This window comes from Falco rusticolus, chromosome Z (genome assembly GCF_015220075.1).
Source record: "Falco rusticolus isolate bFalRus1 chromosome Z, bFalRus1.pri, whole genome shotgun sequence".
Classification (NCBI taxonomy): domain Eukaryota; kingdom Metazoa; phylum Chordata; class Aves; order Falconiformes; family Falconidae; genus Falco; species Falco rusticolus.
In genome coordinates, this window is record NC_051210.1 from 79,451,779 (window position 1) to 79,471,524 (window position 19,746).

Genomic DNA, 19,746 nt, shown 5'->3' on the forward strand with positions numbered 1-19,746 from the left:
ACTCCTCTGTGAAAAGCCAGGCTGCTTCTGCAGCTGAAATGCTGATAAAAGCCTCGGAAAGGCCATGCTGGAAGCTTTGCTCTTTCCCAGGTCGCCATGGGCCAAGACTCAGTTATCCTTTCTGCACCTCATGTTTTCATCTGTTGACAAAAGGCATTTTGAGGGTATTGCAAGGCAGGAGAGATGGAGAGAGTGTGAACAGCTGAGCCAAGGCCAAGTTTGGCCAGTGAGACCTTCCAGTGGCCAAGTGGAGACAGGTTGTGCCAGTGCCTTCGGGGTGAGGCTACTGCCAGCATTTTTGATGGCCGTTGCTCAAAACCGAGGAATGCTGATGAGAACCAAGCAGGTCAGAGCCCAGTCGGACCTGCCCATGGCCACAAGGTGCATGGCACAGTGCTGCTGAGTCAAGCCCACCTCTCGAGCTGATCTTTCCAGCTGCAGACCTGGGAGAGTGGCAGGAAGATGGGATCCTCTGGTTAATCCCAGCCAGCTCCTCCGGGGCAGGGCCTGGCAGCTCCATGGAGGCCGGCTGGTGCCATGTGCGTCACGTCTGACTCCTTTAAATGAGGCTGGCAGCTCCGCAGAGGACTGCTCTGGGCAACGTGGTGGCACCTGGCCTCACTGCGGCCTGCTCCCCCTGGAGCTGCTGGCGTGAAGCGAGTTGTGACCAGCCCTCATTTGACTTCTGGGTGATGCAGTTTAGTGTTTCTTGACCACAGGCTGTTAAAACTGGCAACCGATCAGCTCTTGTCAGCCGTGCAGCTGAGATCATTAAGCCTGTTACTATTATTATTTTTCTCCTTTTTCTGTAAACTTTGGCCAACTACTGGAGCCTGTGCCGCAAGCAGAAGGGAGAGGCCAGTGACTTCATATATGAGGTGGGATAATTGGACATATATATGTATATTTCAGTGCTTGCCGAGGAGCCTTCTTGCTCTTTGCCTTGGGAAGGGGGATGTCTGACGATGGGTGGGAGTCATAAGAAGGCAAAACAAGCTCCTCTGTTGGAAATCCTTGTGCCTCCTTGCTTCTAAACCAGAGCATAACATTGAGAGCAGGCAGCACAATGTCATTTAGTAGCAGTACATCTGTGAGCTTTCAAGATCACTGTGCTCCTCCCCAATCCTGTTATTAAAAGGCCATGAAACATGGTAAAGATGCTCCATCAATTAAAACTGTACGTCCATAGTACCCAGTGAGACAAGGCTCCTCTCTCTGCAGTGTTCTCCTCCCCCTCCTCTGTAAGCATCAAGCGCTACTGAATGAAGGAGGGAGGGATACATTAGGAGGCAACAACCACTGCAAGAGAGTCCCAGTGAGGTGTTTTAATTTCTTAACAAACTCATTGGGCACTAGAAACTGTAAAATAACATACAGATAAACAAGCAAAAACTCACTGACCCTTAGCACCCTGGAGGGCTCTGTTTCAGATCACTGAATAAAAGCTGAAGTTGCATATGCATGTTTAATGTAACACAAGGCGTGTGCTGTGGAAAAGCGTGCTTTCTTCTAATCTGGTTCCAGACAGAAGCATCCAAACAGAAGCCCCTTTCCCTATCCCCACTGAACTGCTTGGTGTATGCAAGGAAACCCCTGAATGACAAGGCCTCCATCTGCTCTTGAGCGGAGTTGCGACTGGCTGCAAATGTTGTCCATATGCTTTTTTTCTTTTTTTTTTTTCTTTTTTTTTCTTTTTTTTTTTTTGCCTTTCAACTTAGCTGCCTAATGTTAGACACCTATCCCCAAATTAAGCATCTGCTTATAATATAGGCTTTTCTAAAAAAGAGGTGGAGGTAGTAGCTAATTCAGGCGATGCACGCTGGGAGAGGTACATCTGCAGTTGGAAAAGGAGATGGGATTATTCATCCTGTGCATTGCTTCTGTTTGCTTTTTTAGGGGGTGGAAGAGCCCCTGCATTCTCGTACTGGCCTTCGTTCTCCCTTCATTCTCCAAATAGAGACCTTTTAAAATGTGATTAAAAAACTGAGGTGGAGTCTTCAACCTCAAAAATAACCTAGTAATTTAACTCATCAGTTTCCACAATCTAGGAGAAGATACTAACTACAGAGCTATAGAGTTGGTCTCTGTAGCCCAACAACTATGCGATTTGCACCTAGTGAAACAACCCCTGTAGGCAAGCCTGGAAGGGGAGCCTGGCTGACATGCAGGGTTTGTGTCTTTTACTTGCCTGGTAGATCTAGCTTCAGGTATAGGCAATGTAGCACTTTGTGATGAAAACCCATTTCATGGAAGTGTTGCTTTAATCATCAAGGTTTTCTGACTGTGCAAGAAAAAGGATGTTTCTAACAAAGACTAGGCAAAATACACCAACTCACTAGCTGAATCTGCTGTAGAGAAAGCAGGGTTTAGTTTTAGCATGAACTCACTAGCCGAGGTGTTGGCTTTGTAGAGGAAAAAAAGAAAAAAAAACCTATCAAGTTTTGTGTTCGTATTTCCCCTCTGCTCTTGATTTCCAGGTGATTATGGACAACACCTTGCAATTCCTCTGTTAAATAAAGCTGATGATACTTCCAGACAGTTATTCCACGGCCAGAACGTGTCCATGGTTTGCCATGAGCTGATGTTGCATGACCAGTATATCCTAGGAACCAAAGAAGGGTCTAAAATTGGGAGGTTTTCCTTGGTTTGTGGTGTAAAAAGAGCTGGAGTATCTATTTCAGCATAACAAATTTGCAGTGGATACTGGCACAAGTTGAGTGTCAGCAAGTCTTGTATGGATGCATTTTCCTAAATACAGGAATTTCCTAAACACAGTATGTTGCTGCTTTAGGCACCATAATATATCCTTGTTGTCCATCAGCTGCCTGTTAGGAAATGTGTGGGTCTCCCTTTAGGTCCTTTTGTATGTCTAACTTTCTCATGTACTGTGGGGTGTCTAGAAAGTCTCCTCTGGTTAGACAGACAACTACCTCTCTGTGCCTCGGTTTCTTATCTCTACTGTAATTATTTAATACAATTGCTTTAAATTTTAATGTAATCACTTCTTTCTGGGGAAAGGTTTTAGAATTCAAGAGTTTACAGGTCAGTTGGTGAAGGACTGTAGTAATGGGGCAAGAGGAAATTCCTTTGATAAATGGGAGTCACAGGTAGAGGATGCCGGGTGGAAGCAGTCCTCTGAAAACCTCAAAGTCTGACAGGTTGCAATCAGCAGCCCCAGCCTTGGGTGTTTTGGTTAGGTATCAGGTACAGGTACTGCCTTTTAGTGTCTTTTTTTTCCCACATCTCTTTTGGAAAGAGGAGAAAAGATAATTTCTGCTCAGTATCTGACCTTGCTGGTACTTGTGAGATGCTGGGGTCACCAAGTAAAAGATGTCACCACACCTGGCAGCCTCTCCTGAGGTGACCAGAAGTTCATCTGTCTGTCTGTAATTTCTGCCACCAAGGATCACTTCTCTGGTGCGCCCTGACATCGAACGATGGCTGGAATTCCTTTTAATTGTGCCCTTTCCCTTCCTCATCATTTAGGGCAGAGCGCTTCCACTTGGCTAAACTCATTAACTACTTTAATGTTGAGGTTTCCTTTTCTGTATAAATTCATCCAGCTGAAATCTTGTAACTCTTCAAAGCTGCATGTGAGCAGACTCGTGCTCTGTCACCCAGCAAATGCTGAGAGTGTTTATTTTTCAGCTGTGGACCACAAAAGTCTGAAAAAAGGCAATGTCTTTGTGGGTGCGTCCATGGGAAAGCAAGTAATTGTGATGGGTTTTGGGGGACTCAGGCTGTGTTACTGTTTCAGCTCAAGGAGCGTTTTGACCAAACCTGGAATCCCAGCCCTGTTCTGCCATGGTGATTTATCAAGACGTCTAGGTCTGATAAACTCCAAAAACACTTTGGTGAAGAACCAAAGTGATTCAAGTAATCCCCAGAAAAGAACTACTTTAATGTGAGAGACTTTGCTGCTGGGATCACGCTCTCATGCTCGGTCAGTCTGGTGGGTTGTCGATGAAAAGAAGCTGTTTGCACTTTGTTTATTTCCCAGACTGTTGGCTGAGGACAAAAGGAGGGTGAGGTGACCCTGTTTCTTTGTAAATCTCCATTGGCCCCAGCTTGTTATGAACATTGCAGGGTCTGTGCCAGCAGTGTTGGGTGGTGAGGGTGAGCTGTTGAATTCCTGGGAAGGGCTTGCCAGGTGTTATATAGACCAGTTGTCCTAATGAGAGCAAGTCACACCTGTAGACTTTATTTCACCAAATCTAGCTACACTAGAAGCAAGTAAGCACTAACTTGGTAAGGGTGAATAGAAATACTGGTGTGTGAGGTTTGCCTCAAGTCATTCCAGGTTGGTAATTGTACTCTCTGAGCAAGATAGACTTGTTTCTGTTCATGTACATGTATGAAAACATTGGGATAAAATAACCTGTTGCTTTTTAGCTTGGCTTGCCCGTATTCCTACTGTATTTTTCCACACACTTGCTTTCCTTCTGTCCCTGTCTGTGTGACATCCCTCATGCTGTGTTATCGGCCATTGGGGAATTCTCCTTGGCAGCCTGGGAGCTACACCTCTGTGGAAGGGTATCTCCCAGCAATGCAGGATGAGTCCACAGGCTTCTCTAATGTCTTTTCTTCCCCTGCTTCTGGTCATAAATGCAAGCCTCTTGGTCTTCAGTGGTTCAGATTGTGCTGATGTTTTTCTTGTCTTTCTTTTATAGGGAAAAGTCATTGGAGATGCAAAACTGCTTATGAGTTGTGGTTGCAGAAAAGGGAAAAATGCTCAAGTGAAAGACTCAGATCAGGTCAGTCAATATCTACCTTACCTGGTGGAAATAAAATAATGTATTAACATCTGGTTGATTTGAACTGTGCTGTTGCATATCAGGGTTCCTGGACACAAAGTCCTTGGCGTGGCTGACAATGTTACAACATTAATGTTTTTATATTTGTTATTTCTAGAAAAAAATCAAACAAGATCAGGGATTCACTGCACTAGGAGCTGTTAATGCCGTAGCCTGAATTACTCCCATTTGGTTTATTTATTCATGAATTCTGTTTCTTTATAAAAATCCACTCCAGGCAATGTCTTTCTTAAAGAATATTGCACTTCCTTGCTGACTAAATGTATGCAACCTTTGGTCTTGTACTGTAGCTGCCTGGATGGGTGATAGTTACAGAGAAATGTGCCATTCGTTGCATGTTTTTGTTCTGAAGTGACACCACCACAAGTACACTCTTTATTGAGGTTCCTCATGATAGACATGTAAAAACTTGTTCACAAACTGATGGCTGGGTTTCAATATTCATTACTTGGAATGAATGGCCCCCTTATTCTAAAATTGGTCGAATTGACATCAGTGGGATCGCTTGTAGGGTTCAGTAATTGCAGGCGAGGTGGGCTGCACTCTGAACGACAGCCAGCTGGTGGTCTCTTCCTTCCTTCTACCATTTTGTACTTATTAGACCAGACAAGTTTGTTCCTGTCAAAATTTTTAGTTAATATGGCTTTCAGGCTTTGTAGCTTAACAGAAGTTTGACTCCAGATACCATTCTTTCCAAAGATGAAACAAAATTTGATTTGAGCAGAAACATTTTGTAAATATCGGCTCATCCAATATTAAATGTGGTATAGTGAAGGAGCTGATCTCAAATATCAAATGACTTGGCTCTCTAATGTACCTTGTGAACAACCCATGGCCAGGTACAGACCTGAAGCAAATTCAGTGTCCTCAAAGCTCCAGGAATTCCCAATAATTTACTGACGGGAAAAGAGATGAATGCTCAGGAAGAAAAATGTTTTCATTTTCAACATGCACGTTCATCAATCCTAACTAATAACAATGTCTCTGAGCCTTGCTTTGTTAATGTTTGGGAATACCTGACAACACACCTATTTATCCCTCAGTGAGCTCTGTTGTGAGAAACATTGGCCACACTTATAAATGTTTTATAGGATTGAGTCTTACATTCATTTTAGAGGTGATTTTTTTTCTTCTTTATTTAGTATTTGCAAAATAACAAATTCATTATCATGAACCATACTATCAGTTCACCATCAAGACAAGGACTCTTAGTAGTTTTCTTTAAAGAATAGCTTCCCATTCTCTCCAATACAAGCTTAATTTTCTAATGTTGAGGTTCTAACACTTCAGGAGAAAATGAATTTAGACATGAAACACTTTTAACAAGTTTAGTCTTTTGTATTTTGATGTACTCTGGTTGAATCACTTTGATTTACAACAGGACTACAGCAGCATCAAACCACTCATAGCAGAGATTAAAAATGGAATGGGAACATCTTGATTGCAGAGAGGTTTTGTGAAAGACTTTAACAAACCTTGAGTACTGGACCTAAAACTTATTGATGGCAATAGTTTAATTATAAAGTAGGCAACAGGGTTTGGACGGAAAAAAAATCCCACTCCCTTTTATGTTTTCTGGGATGGTGATAAATTATTCCTTGCATTCAGTTACCTTCTGAAATCTAATTTTTGAGGTCTGGTGATGTGTTGACCATCTCGGGTGTTTTTTTTTTGCTGTATTGGCATAAACTGTTGAGCAAGTGCTTGCTCCAGAAGCTGTAAAGCTCATACATCTTGCCCCTGGCAGTATCCTGTCTATATTTCAGGGGACAGGAGGTGGATGGGGAGAAAACTAGTACAGAAGGGTGGGTAGCAATGTGGAACATTTGCCTGTGAATGTGGGACCTCTCTTCAGTTTATAAATTATCCCCTGGGCCTTGTAGATAAACACAGACTTCTGTGGTGACATCGGCTGGGAAAGGCAAACACTTGCTGATGATTGTAGGCTAATCCTTCAGGACACTAATTGCCAGAAAACTAAGGAAGCATTATTTTAGGAACAGTTTGTTTCACTTTGTGAAGGGGAAAAACACTGCACTGGATTTAGTTTTGTTTGCAGAGCTTTACCCCCTCCTCCTGCGACCTGTCTAAGATTTTAAAGATTTACCTTCATTATTGTTGTTAAGGATTTTTTTTTCTTTTTTTTTTCTTTTTTTTTTGGTCTTGCTTTGTGTTTTCCTGTGATGCCTCTATAAAGTTGCGTGAAAATGCAGCTTTCATGAATGTACACATAAATAGGTATGTGGATTTTACACCAGTAACTATTTGAAAGGTTTGGGACTAACCACCTACTTTGTGGCTGAATTTTTGTGTAAGGTGATGCTTTGCAAAGATTTTATTGTTTTTTCATTCTTTGAAGTCATTTTGGAAACTTGCAAAAAGTCCTAGACACACTGCCCCAGCAGTGAAAATCCCCAGCTGAACCAAGCCATGACACCATTGCTGAGGATTTAATTTACTGACGTTTCTCCAGCATACCTCTAGAAGAGAAGGCATCTTAACCTCCTTGACCTGAGAGCTGCTTCCCTGAGTCTGGCATCCAAAGGCACCTATTTGCCTGGTATTTTCCATGTTGCGAGTCACCAGTGTGTAAATCCTAGCCCTGTTGCTCTTGAGGGCAGAAGTCCAAACAGGCTCACATGGGGCTGGGATTTCACAATGGCCACAAAGATTTGCACCTGAGAAGGAGAGGGACTGGTGGTCTCTGTGTGTGGGCTCCCAGTCCTAATCAAACTCTACAAGATGAGTTGGAAGGCTAAGTAGGGCAAGAAAAATCCCACAAAAGCTTTGAAAACCTTAAAGGGAATACAGTTGAATGCACTGAATCCTGTCCTACATGGATGGTCTTGAAGCTTTGGGTTGCTGAAACAGAATGACTGAGAGGAGTCCCAAAATAAAGCCACGTCTTGGCAGCAACCCCCCTCATGTCTTTGGCTGTCTTTGGCACCATCACCAGTTGTTTGTGTGCTTTCTGGGAGTGAAATTCATCCATGCTCCAAGGCCCAGAAGCAGGTCTCTGCACCACAAACATCCTACTGTAATTGTAAGGTCCATATATGCTCTTCAGAGTGGTTATTAGTGTCCCAGTAATTTATGCCTCCCCATAAATTATTATACCATTGCTTACTGTTTGAGGTGCATTCTTGCATAAGAATGGCAATCCCGGACTAGGATTTCCTTGTGTTAAGTAGTATATTAACAAAGCAGGAAAGATGATTTCTGGGCAATGATTTAATGTGTGTACTTTCTGAGGAAAGCAAAATGTCATTTAAGAATGGGAAAAATGTGTGGGTGGACAAATAATGTGCATATTAGAAGCACGCATAAGGTTGAGAACCAGAAGCAGCGGAGCACTCCATATTCTCAGCACACACAGTTCTGCCTTCTCAGGGTTTAGTTTTATTTGTTTTCCATCATTTCTCCCAAAAGGTAGGCAGCTCATCAAAATTTAATGGCTCTTCTCCTTTGATATTTTTTTGCTTCTCTTTGCTTTAACTTTTCTGGTGGCTCGTGTGAGCTTAAGTGTTACCAAGAAGTCAGATCCTCCTGTCCTTCCATGTATTTTGTTTTGGTTTTAATACGACAAATGTATGCCTCCTCTGGAAATGGTATCCATGCTGCAGAGTAATTATTTAGTGAATGGTGGATCCAGTTCATGTTGGCAAGGATCAGATTAATCATTATTAATCATGACCCCTCTGACAGTAACCTCATCCCTTGCCTAAGTACTGCTCTTTATTAAGAAGTAATAGCTATTAGGGGATGGCTGGGCCACTTCTCTCATTGCACCGGCACAGGGCTCAGGACTTCTGGCAGGAGGCAGAAGAACTCAGTTCAAAATTAAAAATAGACACACATGGTCCACGTTCCAGAATTGAAATAGGCAGCTTCCCCTGTGGGCTTCTTCAGCCTCATCTGAGTGTCCTCCTTTTCCCTGAAGCCTCCCGAGAGTTTGCCTCTTTCCAAAGGCTGAATTCAATGTTGGGGATGAAATAATCTCTCTGATGTTTTTTTATTTGTCTGCTTGCTTATTTTTTTTAAAAAATCAGGTAGATCCTAGTATAACGAAACGTATGTGCAGTCCTTGCAGGGAAAAGATCTTAAGGTCTAGCGGTTGTAGCAGGTTTCAACAGCTGATAAATCTGTAGATGAGCTTACCTCTCTGGGACTCCACTTGTGCCAAGTAGACCCCAAACCAACCACTCGTTTTGCGGATTTCTAGTTTCCTTGAAGAAATATTGTACTGTTGAGGTGAGGCTTGAAGTGCTGTTCATCGTGCACAAAGTCGTGAGGAGTCCAGCTTCTCTCTTCCGGTCACTGCACTGGGGACTGCAGGCTTATATATATATATATATATATATTTATGTATGTATATATCTCCTTACCACTTGCGTCACCAGAGATCTGCAGAGAGCAGATAACAGTTTAATTCATAATTATTCTGGTTTTCCTAGCAGTACAGGTTCTTTTTGAGTAGGTGAGGCAGTGCTATCAATAGATGTCATCATTATTTCAGCACAAGCATGATGACTTAAGTACTAGATTGAAACCCCACTCCCCAAAATCCACCTTAATTACTTTTTAAAATATTTTCATTGACTGTTTGGAAACCCAAGACAAAACCTTTCAGAAGAGAGCAAAGGAAAGAAACACTTCTTTTGTCTCCATTTAGCCCTTCGATACCTGGAGGGCAGCAGTAGAAGCTTGGAGCAAACCTGCCACACTCTTTTGATCTTTGCCAAAGTTGTTGTGGGAGTAACATCATTTAATGGTTGAAAGAATTTATTGAAGAATAAAAGTACCAGCAAAGACAAAGGGGCCAATACAAATTATCTGGTAAACCACTGTCAGATTTTACGTGCTCAGGGCTACCGGTAATTTCCCATCTTAAAAACCCGGGGGGGAGTTTGGAGGGGAGTGAAGGAGGGTAAAAAGTATATAAATAAACCCACCTCTTTAAATAGCTAACTGGCCTGGCCTGAACTGTGTTGGAGCTAAGTTCCCTTGGCAGCTGGCACTACGATATCTGTTGAGGGTGCAGCAGAGGGCTGAGACCAGGTTTCAGAGAATCTGCCTTAGCTTTGCTGGCTCTCCCTTGCATTCTTCCACTTGTCAGCAAGAAATGTACTGAAGCATGAAATGAGGGAGTGCAAAGGCTCCCACACTCCATCTGAGCAAGTCTGGATCGCACCCCCACAGTTAATGTTTCTCTCTGCTAAAAGAAATGAAGTAATAAAAATAAATGAAAGCACTAGCTAACTTGGGAATACATGGGTGGAAGAAAGAAAGAGGAAAGAACTGGGGGAGTGAAGGCAGGTTATCCACCATCTCCTGCTCTGACTTTGTGGTAGAGTTTGGATCTGGGCTTGAAAAACCGCTGGATTCTGCACAGGTTATAAAAAGCGGGAACAAGAAGTACGATACAAAGAGAGAGGATGTTACATGTTTGCGGTTTCTGGGCAGTAAACCACGTTTAAAAGTATTCTGTTGATTGAAAAAAGCAGGCTAGGTGATCATGCAAAGAACATGGGACTGTAGGAAACTGTTGTAGATCATCCAGTCCTCTGAGATCTCAGTGAACTGTTACATATAACCCCACGGATAAACACATCCCTTTTGGTGCTGGTACCTATTAAAAGCAAGCTGTGTAGCTCTATCATTATGCTCACCCCACCAATTAATGTTTTACATTCCAAAATGCCCACTTATACAATATTTCTGCATCTTGTTCCTGCTGCCAGATCAGAGTGTTTCCCCACCTATGACATGAGTGTTGGTCTCAACAAGGTGGACCACCGTTGCTTTTCCATTCACCCAACCACAATTTTCTTGCTCCTTGTGGTGGTGTAGGCAGAAAACAATTCCACTTGTTGAATCAAAATGCAGTACAAAATTTAATCTCAGAAAACTTTTTTAAAAACTGGAAATCTTTTCCTCTCAATTAAATCTGTTTTGGGAAGAGATATTTGAATGAGAGACTCACCGGCTGCCTTTTCTCTGGACCTCCCAATTTCATACAGCAGTTGTGCTTTGGTAATTGCTGAATATAGTGCTAAACATCTGTGCTCCTGGTGACTGGGAAAGTTTTTTAGTTTCATTAATCTGTTGTGTGGAATTGAAGCAGTTGTGAAACAGAAGGTGGGTGGATAAGTCTCCATTCTTCGGATTTATGTATGTTTTGGGGCGATGTTGTTATGAAAGAAACTTCCTGAATATAAGCCTCCAAACAAAAGAGATTGAGGTTATGGATGTCCTTTGCAAGTTCAGCTGTAATAGGTTTGTGTTGCAGGGGGTTCCACCTCCCTTCATACAATGCCATTGGTAATCTGACATTTCTAATGACCTTTTATAATCACCTATTTCCTTTTCTCACTCATTTTATGAATAGTCTTGTACTCACTTCAAGAGTTTCCCACCTTGTGGTCTCCTCTTACAGTTCATATTAATTTCAAAATGGGTTGGGCTTCCTGTCAAGTGTAGCACAGTGTAGACTGAAGTTCAATAGAGCTTTTCCTTTCTACGGGGGGGTGTGTGTGTGTGTGTGCCGCCAAAAAAACCCCATAGTGCCCTTTTTTGCAGGAAGGGCTTCAGAAATGGTAGTGAGCAAATTGCTTTTTTTTTTTTTTTTTTTTTTCTTTCTTTCTTTTGAGGCAGTTCTGAATGCATGGTTTAACACAGTGACCTGTCCCTCTTCAAGATGTAAAACTTAGGGCTCTGACCTTTTCTTGTGAGTGATGATCCCATGGCACTTTCCCTCCAGAGTCAGAACGTGCGAGTCCTGGTGATGATGTTTTGTCCAGGCTCTCATTCAGGATATGTACTCTGCCAACTTGACTCGACCCTGCATGTTCAGTGGGACACATTATTCTTCACTTCTCACCCTAAACTGCTGCGTACCATCGCCTTGCATTGATGGGTCTTTCGTTTCGTCTTGAAGGTAGGTTCATTTAAGTGGTGGAGGAGCAGAAGCCGTACGGTTTTGAAAAGCAGTTTGAGAGCCCTCTGAATGAAAAGTGCTTTACACATGAAAAAAATAAGTGTTATCAATTGTCATTGTCAGCCTCAAATCTCAAATTTGAAAGGGTCATTTATACTCCTCAAAGGCAAACACACAGCAGCATGCTAAAAGAGGACTAAAGCAGCTGAAGAAAATGCTGTCTCATGTCATTTCAGGCTCTGCAATCCCAGGGAACATTAATAACTATTTTGTTGTTTTCACTGATCTCTCTACATGGGTGGAGAAGGAAAGAGTCAGAAGAGAGAAGGCGTGCTGCTCCAGGTTGTCCCATGGCCCTCTGTGGTAGCAGCTCACCTACTGTGAGGAGACCCAGCCAGGGCAAGCTGATTCCCCATTGCTCTCTGGCATTCTGGCTGCATTTGCTGCCTTTCCCACTCTGCCTTGTTCCCATTTTCCCTTAGCAGATGCCAACGTGTGAAGACACCATGGCAGGGTCAGTATCAGTCAGTCACCTTTTAGATGACAGATGCCACGTGAAGCCAGATCCCATCTACTCCGAGGTTCATGCAAACTGAATGGCCTGCTCAGAGCTGCTGAGAGCTGTGAGGTGCAAGGCAAGTGCAAAGGCTTGGTGGAGGGTGACAGATGGAGTGAAGGACTGGCTCGGTGGTTGGAGTGTTGCACTTGCAACTTTGTGGAGCACTTCATGCCTACCTCGACATGGGTGCAAAATGCTATCCAAGCAGAACTATGGCAGTTTGCACCCTCCTTTTACTCACATTGTACCAAAATCAATGTCAAGACAAGATGAAAATCTGGTCCCAGATCCCAGCAGGTCATCTGCCTGGAATTGTACCCAATATGGCTGTTCTGCATTCAGCAGACATTCCATCATGACACTGGTTATTCATGGGAAATGTATTCAGCTGAGTTTTGCAGCAGCTCAGGTGATGACTTTTCTGGATTTTCTCCAGGGAGCCTGTTTTGCTGTTGGATTGACCATGCTGATGCCCTGTCTAAACAGCCTTTTGTTCTTTATATCCTTTTACTCTTTGTTATATCACACTTTGAAAGCTTCTTATTCATGCATACAAGTCTGCTTTGGTGAGAGACGGTAGCAGCCTAAGATATGTGTGTACCTTGGGTTTAAAGTTTCCTTATATTGGTCAAACTCAGTTTTTAAAAAAATTATCTCATGGAAACAACTCAGAAAGCTCTGTCAAATAGAACTGTAACCAAAGTGGAGAAGAAAAGAAATCATCCCTTGTGCAGAGGAGAAATAATTCAAGCCATAGTTGGAAAGTCTTTATAGAGGTGGAAGAAGTGGTTCAGTGTCTACAGAGTCAGCTTACCCTTCAGAGATGCTGGTTCAGTCCCTTGGTCTGCCACAGGTTTCTGACAGAACCAGACATGTGATTTAATTCCATCAGGACCTCAGCTCACTTTAAAAAGCAGTGAAAGCAGCATGGATATCCTTCATGTTAAAGACTGGGGAGTACTTGGATATTAGCGTGGTGTAGGCCTTGCCTGAGGTAGGTTAACACCAACGTGAAATATAGCACAGCTCCTACTAGCATCCTGACAGGGGGAAGTTTTATTCTTTATTTCATGTCATATCTTAAAAAGAACCAGACAAAAATCTGATCTGAAGTAGGAGAAAAATGAAAGAGAAAAGCCATATGATTCACTGCAGGACTAAATCCCCCTGCAACTGGTTCCAGCCTGAAGAATATATTCACAGCTGGGTTATAAACCCTCAAACCCAGACAACATAACCTTAACTAACACAATATTACTAAGGCACTGTTGTAATGGGATCATTCTGCTATGGCTCATGGGCACATTTTAAGTGTCATCAATTTAGTCTACAACTGGAGGCTGTTAAGTGCAAAACCATTTTAGCGACTGCATCTTACATGCAGGAATGATCGAATATTAATGGATTTTCTTTTGTTGAGAAAAAATACAGGGAGGAAAATGAAAAGCCACAGGAAACCGTATTGTTCTTCCTTAGGTAGAGAAATTCCTTTTTGGAGGGTGGCAGGATCAGTCTCACAACTGAGTATTGGTGTAGATGGCCGGGAAATTGACCCTCATTCTCCAACACTGATCTGTTATACAAACTTAACCAAGTTATTTCACCACTTTCCTTCTTAGTCTTATCTCTTCCAGGGTGTGAGTCATTTGGCAGAGTAGTTATTTCGCTCCATTGTTGGAACAGGTCAGACTCTACCTGCACAACACCGGGATGGAGCAAACACGGAAAAGCTCTGAGAAGTGAGGCCCTGTGTTTTGTCCCACCAAAGATGCCCATCATGACTATTTTGATGTTAAGCCTTTTAAAAAGAGGTCAAAATGTTTTACAACTGAGTGGGAGATGTGATTACTTTACCCCAAAGCTGGGGTCAGAAAAGATGATAAAATTAACTTTCCCAGCCCTGTGTCCTTCTCAATAGACCCCTGGGCTGCTTGGTCTTTTACCTTGTCACATTGTAGACATGGGAAAACCTGTGATGATGAGGTGGGACAATAGTTTCCATTTGGATATGGATATCTCTGCTGTCTATTGGTGTTAGGGGCCAGGACTTCGGTAAACGTCCTGAGACTGCCTGGGTATCCATGCAAGCAGGGTGACAGGGAGATGGTAGCATTTTCCATGAATCCCACATTCCCCAGGGCTGCAACGTTGCAGCTGTTGCAGGTGTTTTGCAGGGCACTCCTATGGGTTGACTTTAGGTGACTGACAGACATGTTGTTGAGGCATCCATACCTCCCCCCACTGCCTGTGTTGGGAACAGAGGCTCTGAGTTGAACCACAGCTATTTTCATAAGGAAACCAATTGAAATATCTCTCTGAACATCCTCCCTAGAGGTCAGTGGTTGTACTTAGAAAACAAGGAAGTGATTCCTGATGAATAACAGCCTGCAGAAGCTTTTATATTCACTTTTTATCATTATCAAATCATGCTGAAGAGGCTGCAAGGCAAAGAAACTCTCAAGCTTCATTTTTGAGAAGCTGCTAGGATGAAGCTGCTAGAAATGCTAGGGGCATTTCAAAATCAATACCAAAGCTTGTATTCCAAAGAGCAAATGGGAGAGTCATTATAAGCTGCTTTACTTCTCATCTCTAATTCCCCATATTCATAACTTAAGCCCTGTCATTTGAATTTATCCTCTGTGGCCTGCAGTGACACCAGGAAAAAGTCCTTCTTTATAATTCTGTGGCAAAAAGAACCCCAACAACACTGCAGGGTAGGATCATATCCCCACAGAAGTTTAGGGCTTAAGTGTTTCATGTTGGGCACCAGATTTTGCTGTCTTCTCCCTCTCCTGTTTGTCCTGGTCCTCCCTCTTCTGCTGTTATACATCAATCATCCTCTTTCCTAGAGGCTATGCTACAAACAGTGTAGTCTCAGAGAGAAAAGATACTGATACAGCCAATCCTGCACATGGCTATTGCCCTATCGTTGGAGATGCAGTCACTAAATCTAACAATAGGCTTTTACTGATGGGGATGTTTCAGCTAGACTGGAGAAAGCAATAGGGGCTGTAATCTAAGAACGGAGCTTTGCCAGCCTTGGGTGATCTGTTGTGTCTCCATCCATTTTTATTTTAAGTGGTTTTCTAAACTTCTTTTTCCTTTATTACTTCTTGGATTGTCTGATCTTGACACTTACAGCATCATAACTATGGTTTCCTCACCTGAAATATTTTTAATTATGACCTGGAAATGAACCTTAAGCTTGACTCAGCCAACCCAACTGAACTACTCATAGCACGTAAAGGATTGGTGTTGAATTAGCTAATGCGTTTTAAATAAGGAAGTCTTCCTGTATAGGCTGTTTTTTAGAGAAAACACCACAGGCTCAAATGCTGTCCTGTTAAGTGGCCTTCAGAAGAAATTTTTGGGTTGGTTGGGTTTCTTTTTTTTGTTTTTTTTTTTGTTTGGAAGTTAGTTGTGGATTTGGAGGAGGTGGTGTTACTTGCAGAAAAATCCCACAATGGTATATTCAGGAAAAGCTGATGAACAAGGGTTGGTTCCTGGCAAGTCCAGGCAGTGACAGTTTGTTCCAGCAGCACCATCTCCCTGCTCTCATGTTTATTGAACCGGACTTGAGGCCACGTGATATTCTGCTGGCAACTTTGGGAATGAACTTTGGTGGGAACCCAGTACTTTCAGTCATCTGCTAATCCCTTATTAAACCCCACTATTACTTTTTCTAACTCCCCTCTGGACTTTGAATTACATGGCAGTGAACACAGCACACGTGAGTAAGAGCTCACTTGGGTGGTCCCATTAAAAAGACCAGGTTTGCTCTCTTGGCTGCAGAGCCATTCCAAACATTGCTGCTATTTTTCTTCTCCCAGTATTTCTCACCTGCCTTTTATTTTTTTCCCCTCTTCTTCTTTTTTTTTTTTTCTTTTTTTTTTTTTGTTTTGTTTTGTTCTCCCCATGCCCAATCTATTAATATGTGTTTTAAACAGTTACCTTTGGACCAAAATATGAACTGCATAGGAGGCAGCTTTTCTGAAGGTTCATAAAATATGTATCGGAGCTGGGAATATAAAATGCTCCCATTTTGTAGCAGACAAAATGTATAAAGTGCTGAGTGAAAATTGAGAGGGACCCAACTTAAACCTTTGAAAATCACTGCCAGTTCCAATGTGCTGTATTTATTTTGACTTGGAAGGCTCAATGTGGTCCAGATGAAGTCATCTGGTTAGGAGCACACGTGTCTGCGCAGAGCCGGGAGGGAGGGAAGCCTGCAGGATGCTTCGGCTCTGAGGTGTTGAGCTGCCAGGGAGCAGCAGTGGGATCGGGACAGGCAGCCCATCCATGTGTTGATCCTGGCATCAGAGAGTAACGCTGGGGTGGAGGTGTTGCAATGTTTAGGTTGATTTCTCTTAAGGTGGGCAGAACAGTGTGGCTTTTGTATCCTCAGCTCTTTGATGGGTAGTGTAAGTGGAGGCAAAGCTTGATGTGCTCTAAGAATTTGGGGATGAGGGAATATATTTAGGTCGGGGTGTCTGTAGTTACTCGTTCATATGGCTTCAGGTGGCACTGAGCCTGTTATTTTGTTTGCATGGCTCTATCTTTCAGCTTCTTGTCTTTAACCCTTGCCCTCTCAGCACCTGATACCTGCTTAGCACCATTTTACTTTCTCCTTCCTCTGCTCCTGCATCTTCCCTTACTCCTCTCATCAACAACATTAATAGCTCTGCTATTTCTCTCTATGAAATTTTGCTTTTCTCCCCTGGAGTTCCATCTCTGCTCCTCACTGCTCCATCCTGGCAGGTGGGAAAAGTTACCGTGCCATCATCAAGAAGCCCCATCCTCCCTGCTCCCCCCTCCCACCTCCCTGCCAGCAGCCTGTTTGCCAACACTTGCAGAGGAAGCTGCCTCTATAAAAATAACTGTGCTGAAATCTGAGAGACAGAAACGACGCCAGCTCACACTTCATTATGGTAACGGCAACCTATTTGATTTCCATTTGCAAACAGTAGCCTGCATATGTTCCTCACATGTAGCTCGTCTCCCTGCGCTGTTTTCTACACAAATTCAGGTTCCCCATGCTGGTGGTGTCTGCTTTGTGGTTTGCTTGCTCTGAGCCACAGGCACCTCTGCTTCACAATTAAAGTGTGGAAAAAAGCCTGTTAAGTCACTGACTTAATTGTCTGGTTACCCACCACCAACACAAGGTTGCCTTCTGCAACAGGCTTGAGCCTCTGCTCCCCCCCTTTCCTACCTTTAGAAGATTTTGCTCCTTGCAGTTGACTTTTATTGCTGATTTACACCAGAGAAAACAGCAGAGACAGATGTATTTCTTTTTCTCTCCCAAACATACACTGCCACAGGGACATGGCTTGGGGTGGGCTGACCATGCAGACATAGTACTCCTGCACCTCCAGCGTTGCCTGGCTGCTGCAGTGTAAGTCTGGGCTGAGGATTCGGGATGAAACTTGATTTTCCAGGAGATGTCTCTGTTAGAAACAAAAAAAAAAATGGTGAGTGGGGAGAAGTAAGATAAACCAAGTTTTATACCAGCAGGTTGAACACTGCATGGCTGCCCTGCTGGAAGCCCACGGGGGGGTGCAGGTCCATTTCTCTATCACATGCAGGGATGGGGCTCTCAGCTGGGGTCCTACAAGAGGTGGCAGTGGTGAGGGGTCCCCAGGAGGGCTCGAGGAGGGGGGATGCACCCAGGGCCCGAGGAGGAGCTGCCTGTATTGACTTTCACTCACTTTACTGGAGCAATTGAGTTTGTCAGTGAAATGGGAGACGGGCTCAATCAGCTGTCACACTGAGACACTCCTGTCACTACTGTCAATAGCCTCGAGTTTCTGATCCTTTCTCAGATTAGCTCTGTGCCAGAACATCAAATGAAAAGCTGTTTGGGGCACAGGGAGGGGAGAAACTCTAAGCAGTTACCTAGGAATCGGTTTACCAACTTCAAAGCACTGTCAGGTTTATTCTGATGCCCTATAGCAGTGCGCGGGGAGCAGTAATGCCTTTGGAGTGTAATGTAGACTCTCTTCAGCCCTGCGTTCACTCAGGGACCAGGAGGCAGGGATGGGAGAATAGAGTCATCTCTCCAGGTGAACCCAAATGGCATGCAAATGGCCTGCCTCCCCTGGAAGAGCTGCTCTTTAGCTTGATGGAATAAGCTGCTTTTTTTATCTTACCTTTCATTCTGAAGGGCTCTTCTACATTTCTTGCGGCACTGAAATGAAACCTTTTTCTGGTAGAGCTGGGTCATGAAAAGGCATCACCCCCAACAATAGGACAGGAGTGACAAGAAGGGGGACAGGTTTTTCATGCAGAAATGATGAAGGGAGAGGGAAGGAGGTCCAGCCAGCACATCTGAGCAGTTTTTGGCAGTGCTGAGCCCCAAGTGTGTGCTTTTTTTTTTTTTTTTTTTTTTTTTTAATAACAAGGCAAGAGCTTTGTAGTCCATTATGTTCTTCCAAGACCTTTTCCTTGAAGTCTAACTGGTTGGATCTGGGACAGCCTGTATTGAGAGTGTTTCCATCATGAGTGATGCCAATATGAATGTCTCTATTTATGGGAAGAATAACGCATGAGGAGACTTTTTTTTTTTTTTTTTTTAAATAAACTTCAAGGATTTGAGAAATCTCTTTTCTCTATTCCAGCTGAAATAGCTTATGGCAAGGTGAACTCACCCACTTACACAGAAGCCAAAAGGGTAATATTAATCCTATTAGAAAAATAATCTACCACCAAAAAATAATAATAATAGGGGTGGAGAAAGAATCCTTTTGAGCCAAATTCACAGAATAATTCCTGTGAATTTTCTCTTTTCTTCTCAGGGTTGAGATGTTAAACATTTCGCTATCTATACATGAATTATAAAGACTGCTATTTTCCTTCCACTTTCATAAAGAAATTAAGCAAGGGAAAAGCCATATTCTAGCATTATTGTTAGAGGGTTCTGTCCTTTAGAGAATACTGCTGGTTTTTGATGAATGCTGTCTCAAAGAGCATGGCAGTGTCCATAGAGGGGATGACTGTGCACACCACTAATCTAGATTTTTTCTTTGAATACCATTTCAAGTTTCCCCATTTTTTCTATGTTACACAATTCTATTATTAGGTTGCTTTTGACCTCGAAACATCAAAAGGTTCATCTCTTCCTCATTCAAGATCATCACTATCATTCCTGAGTAGCAGCTGCAACTACATTTCACTGCTTAGTATTTAAGCAACTCCCTGTCCAAAACAAATCATACATTCCCTCCTCCTTGACTGCTCAAAAAACCCCCAACCAAACCAAACCAAACACAACACCAAAAAACACCCACCAAAACCCCAAACCCTTTAAAGGACTATATAAGTGTCTTTAATATCAGGAAGCCCTGTTTTTCTCTTGGTAGCATGAATGTGAAAGGGCCATGGAAATCTGGGAAAGCAACAGAAAAAGAACAAACCCACCACATTCTCCTTATAGAGTATTT

The 19,746-nt window shown here is 43.0% G+C and overlaps 1 protein-coding gene across 2 annotated transcripts in view; it reads left to right on the plus strand.

Annotated features, from left to right (window-relative positions):
• Positions 1 to 19,746, plus strand: part of SETBP1 (SET binding protein 1) — a 267,476-nt gene that overhangs the window by 46,498 nt on the left and 201,232 nt on the right. The window contains exon 3 of one of the 2 annotated variants that reach the window (XM_037374076.1): positions 4,671 to 4,754. The exons of the other annotated variant lie outside the window; for it this stretch is intronic. Within the exon in view, the coding sequence (XP_037229973.1) occupies positions 4,671 to 4,754 (84 nt within the window). The remainder of the gene's footprint in view (positions 1 to 4,670; positions 4,755 to 19,746) is intronic. 2 annotated transcript variants of the gene reach the window in all.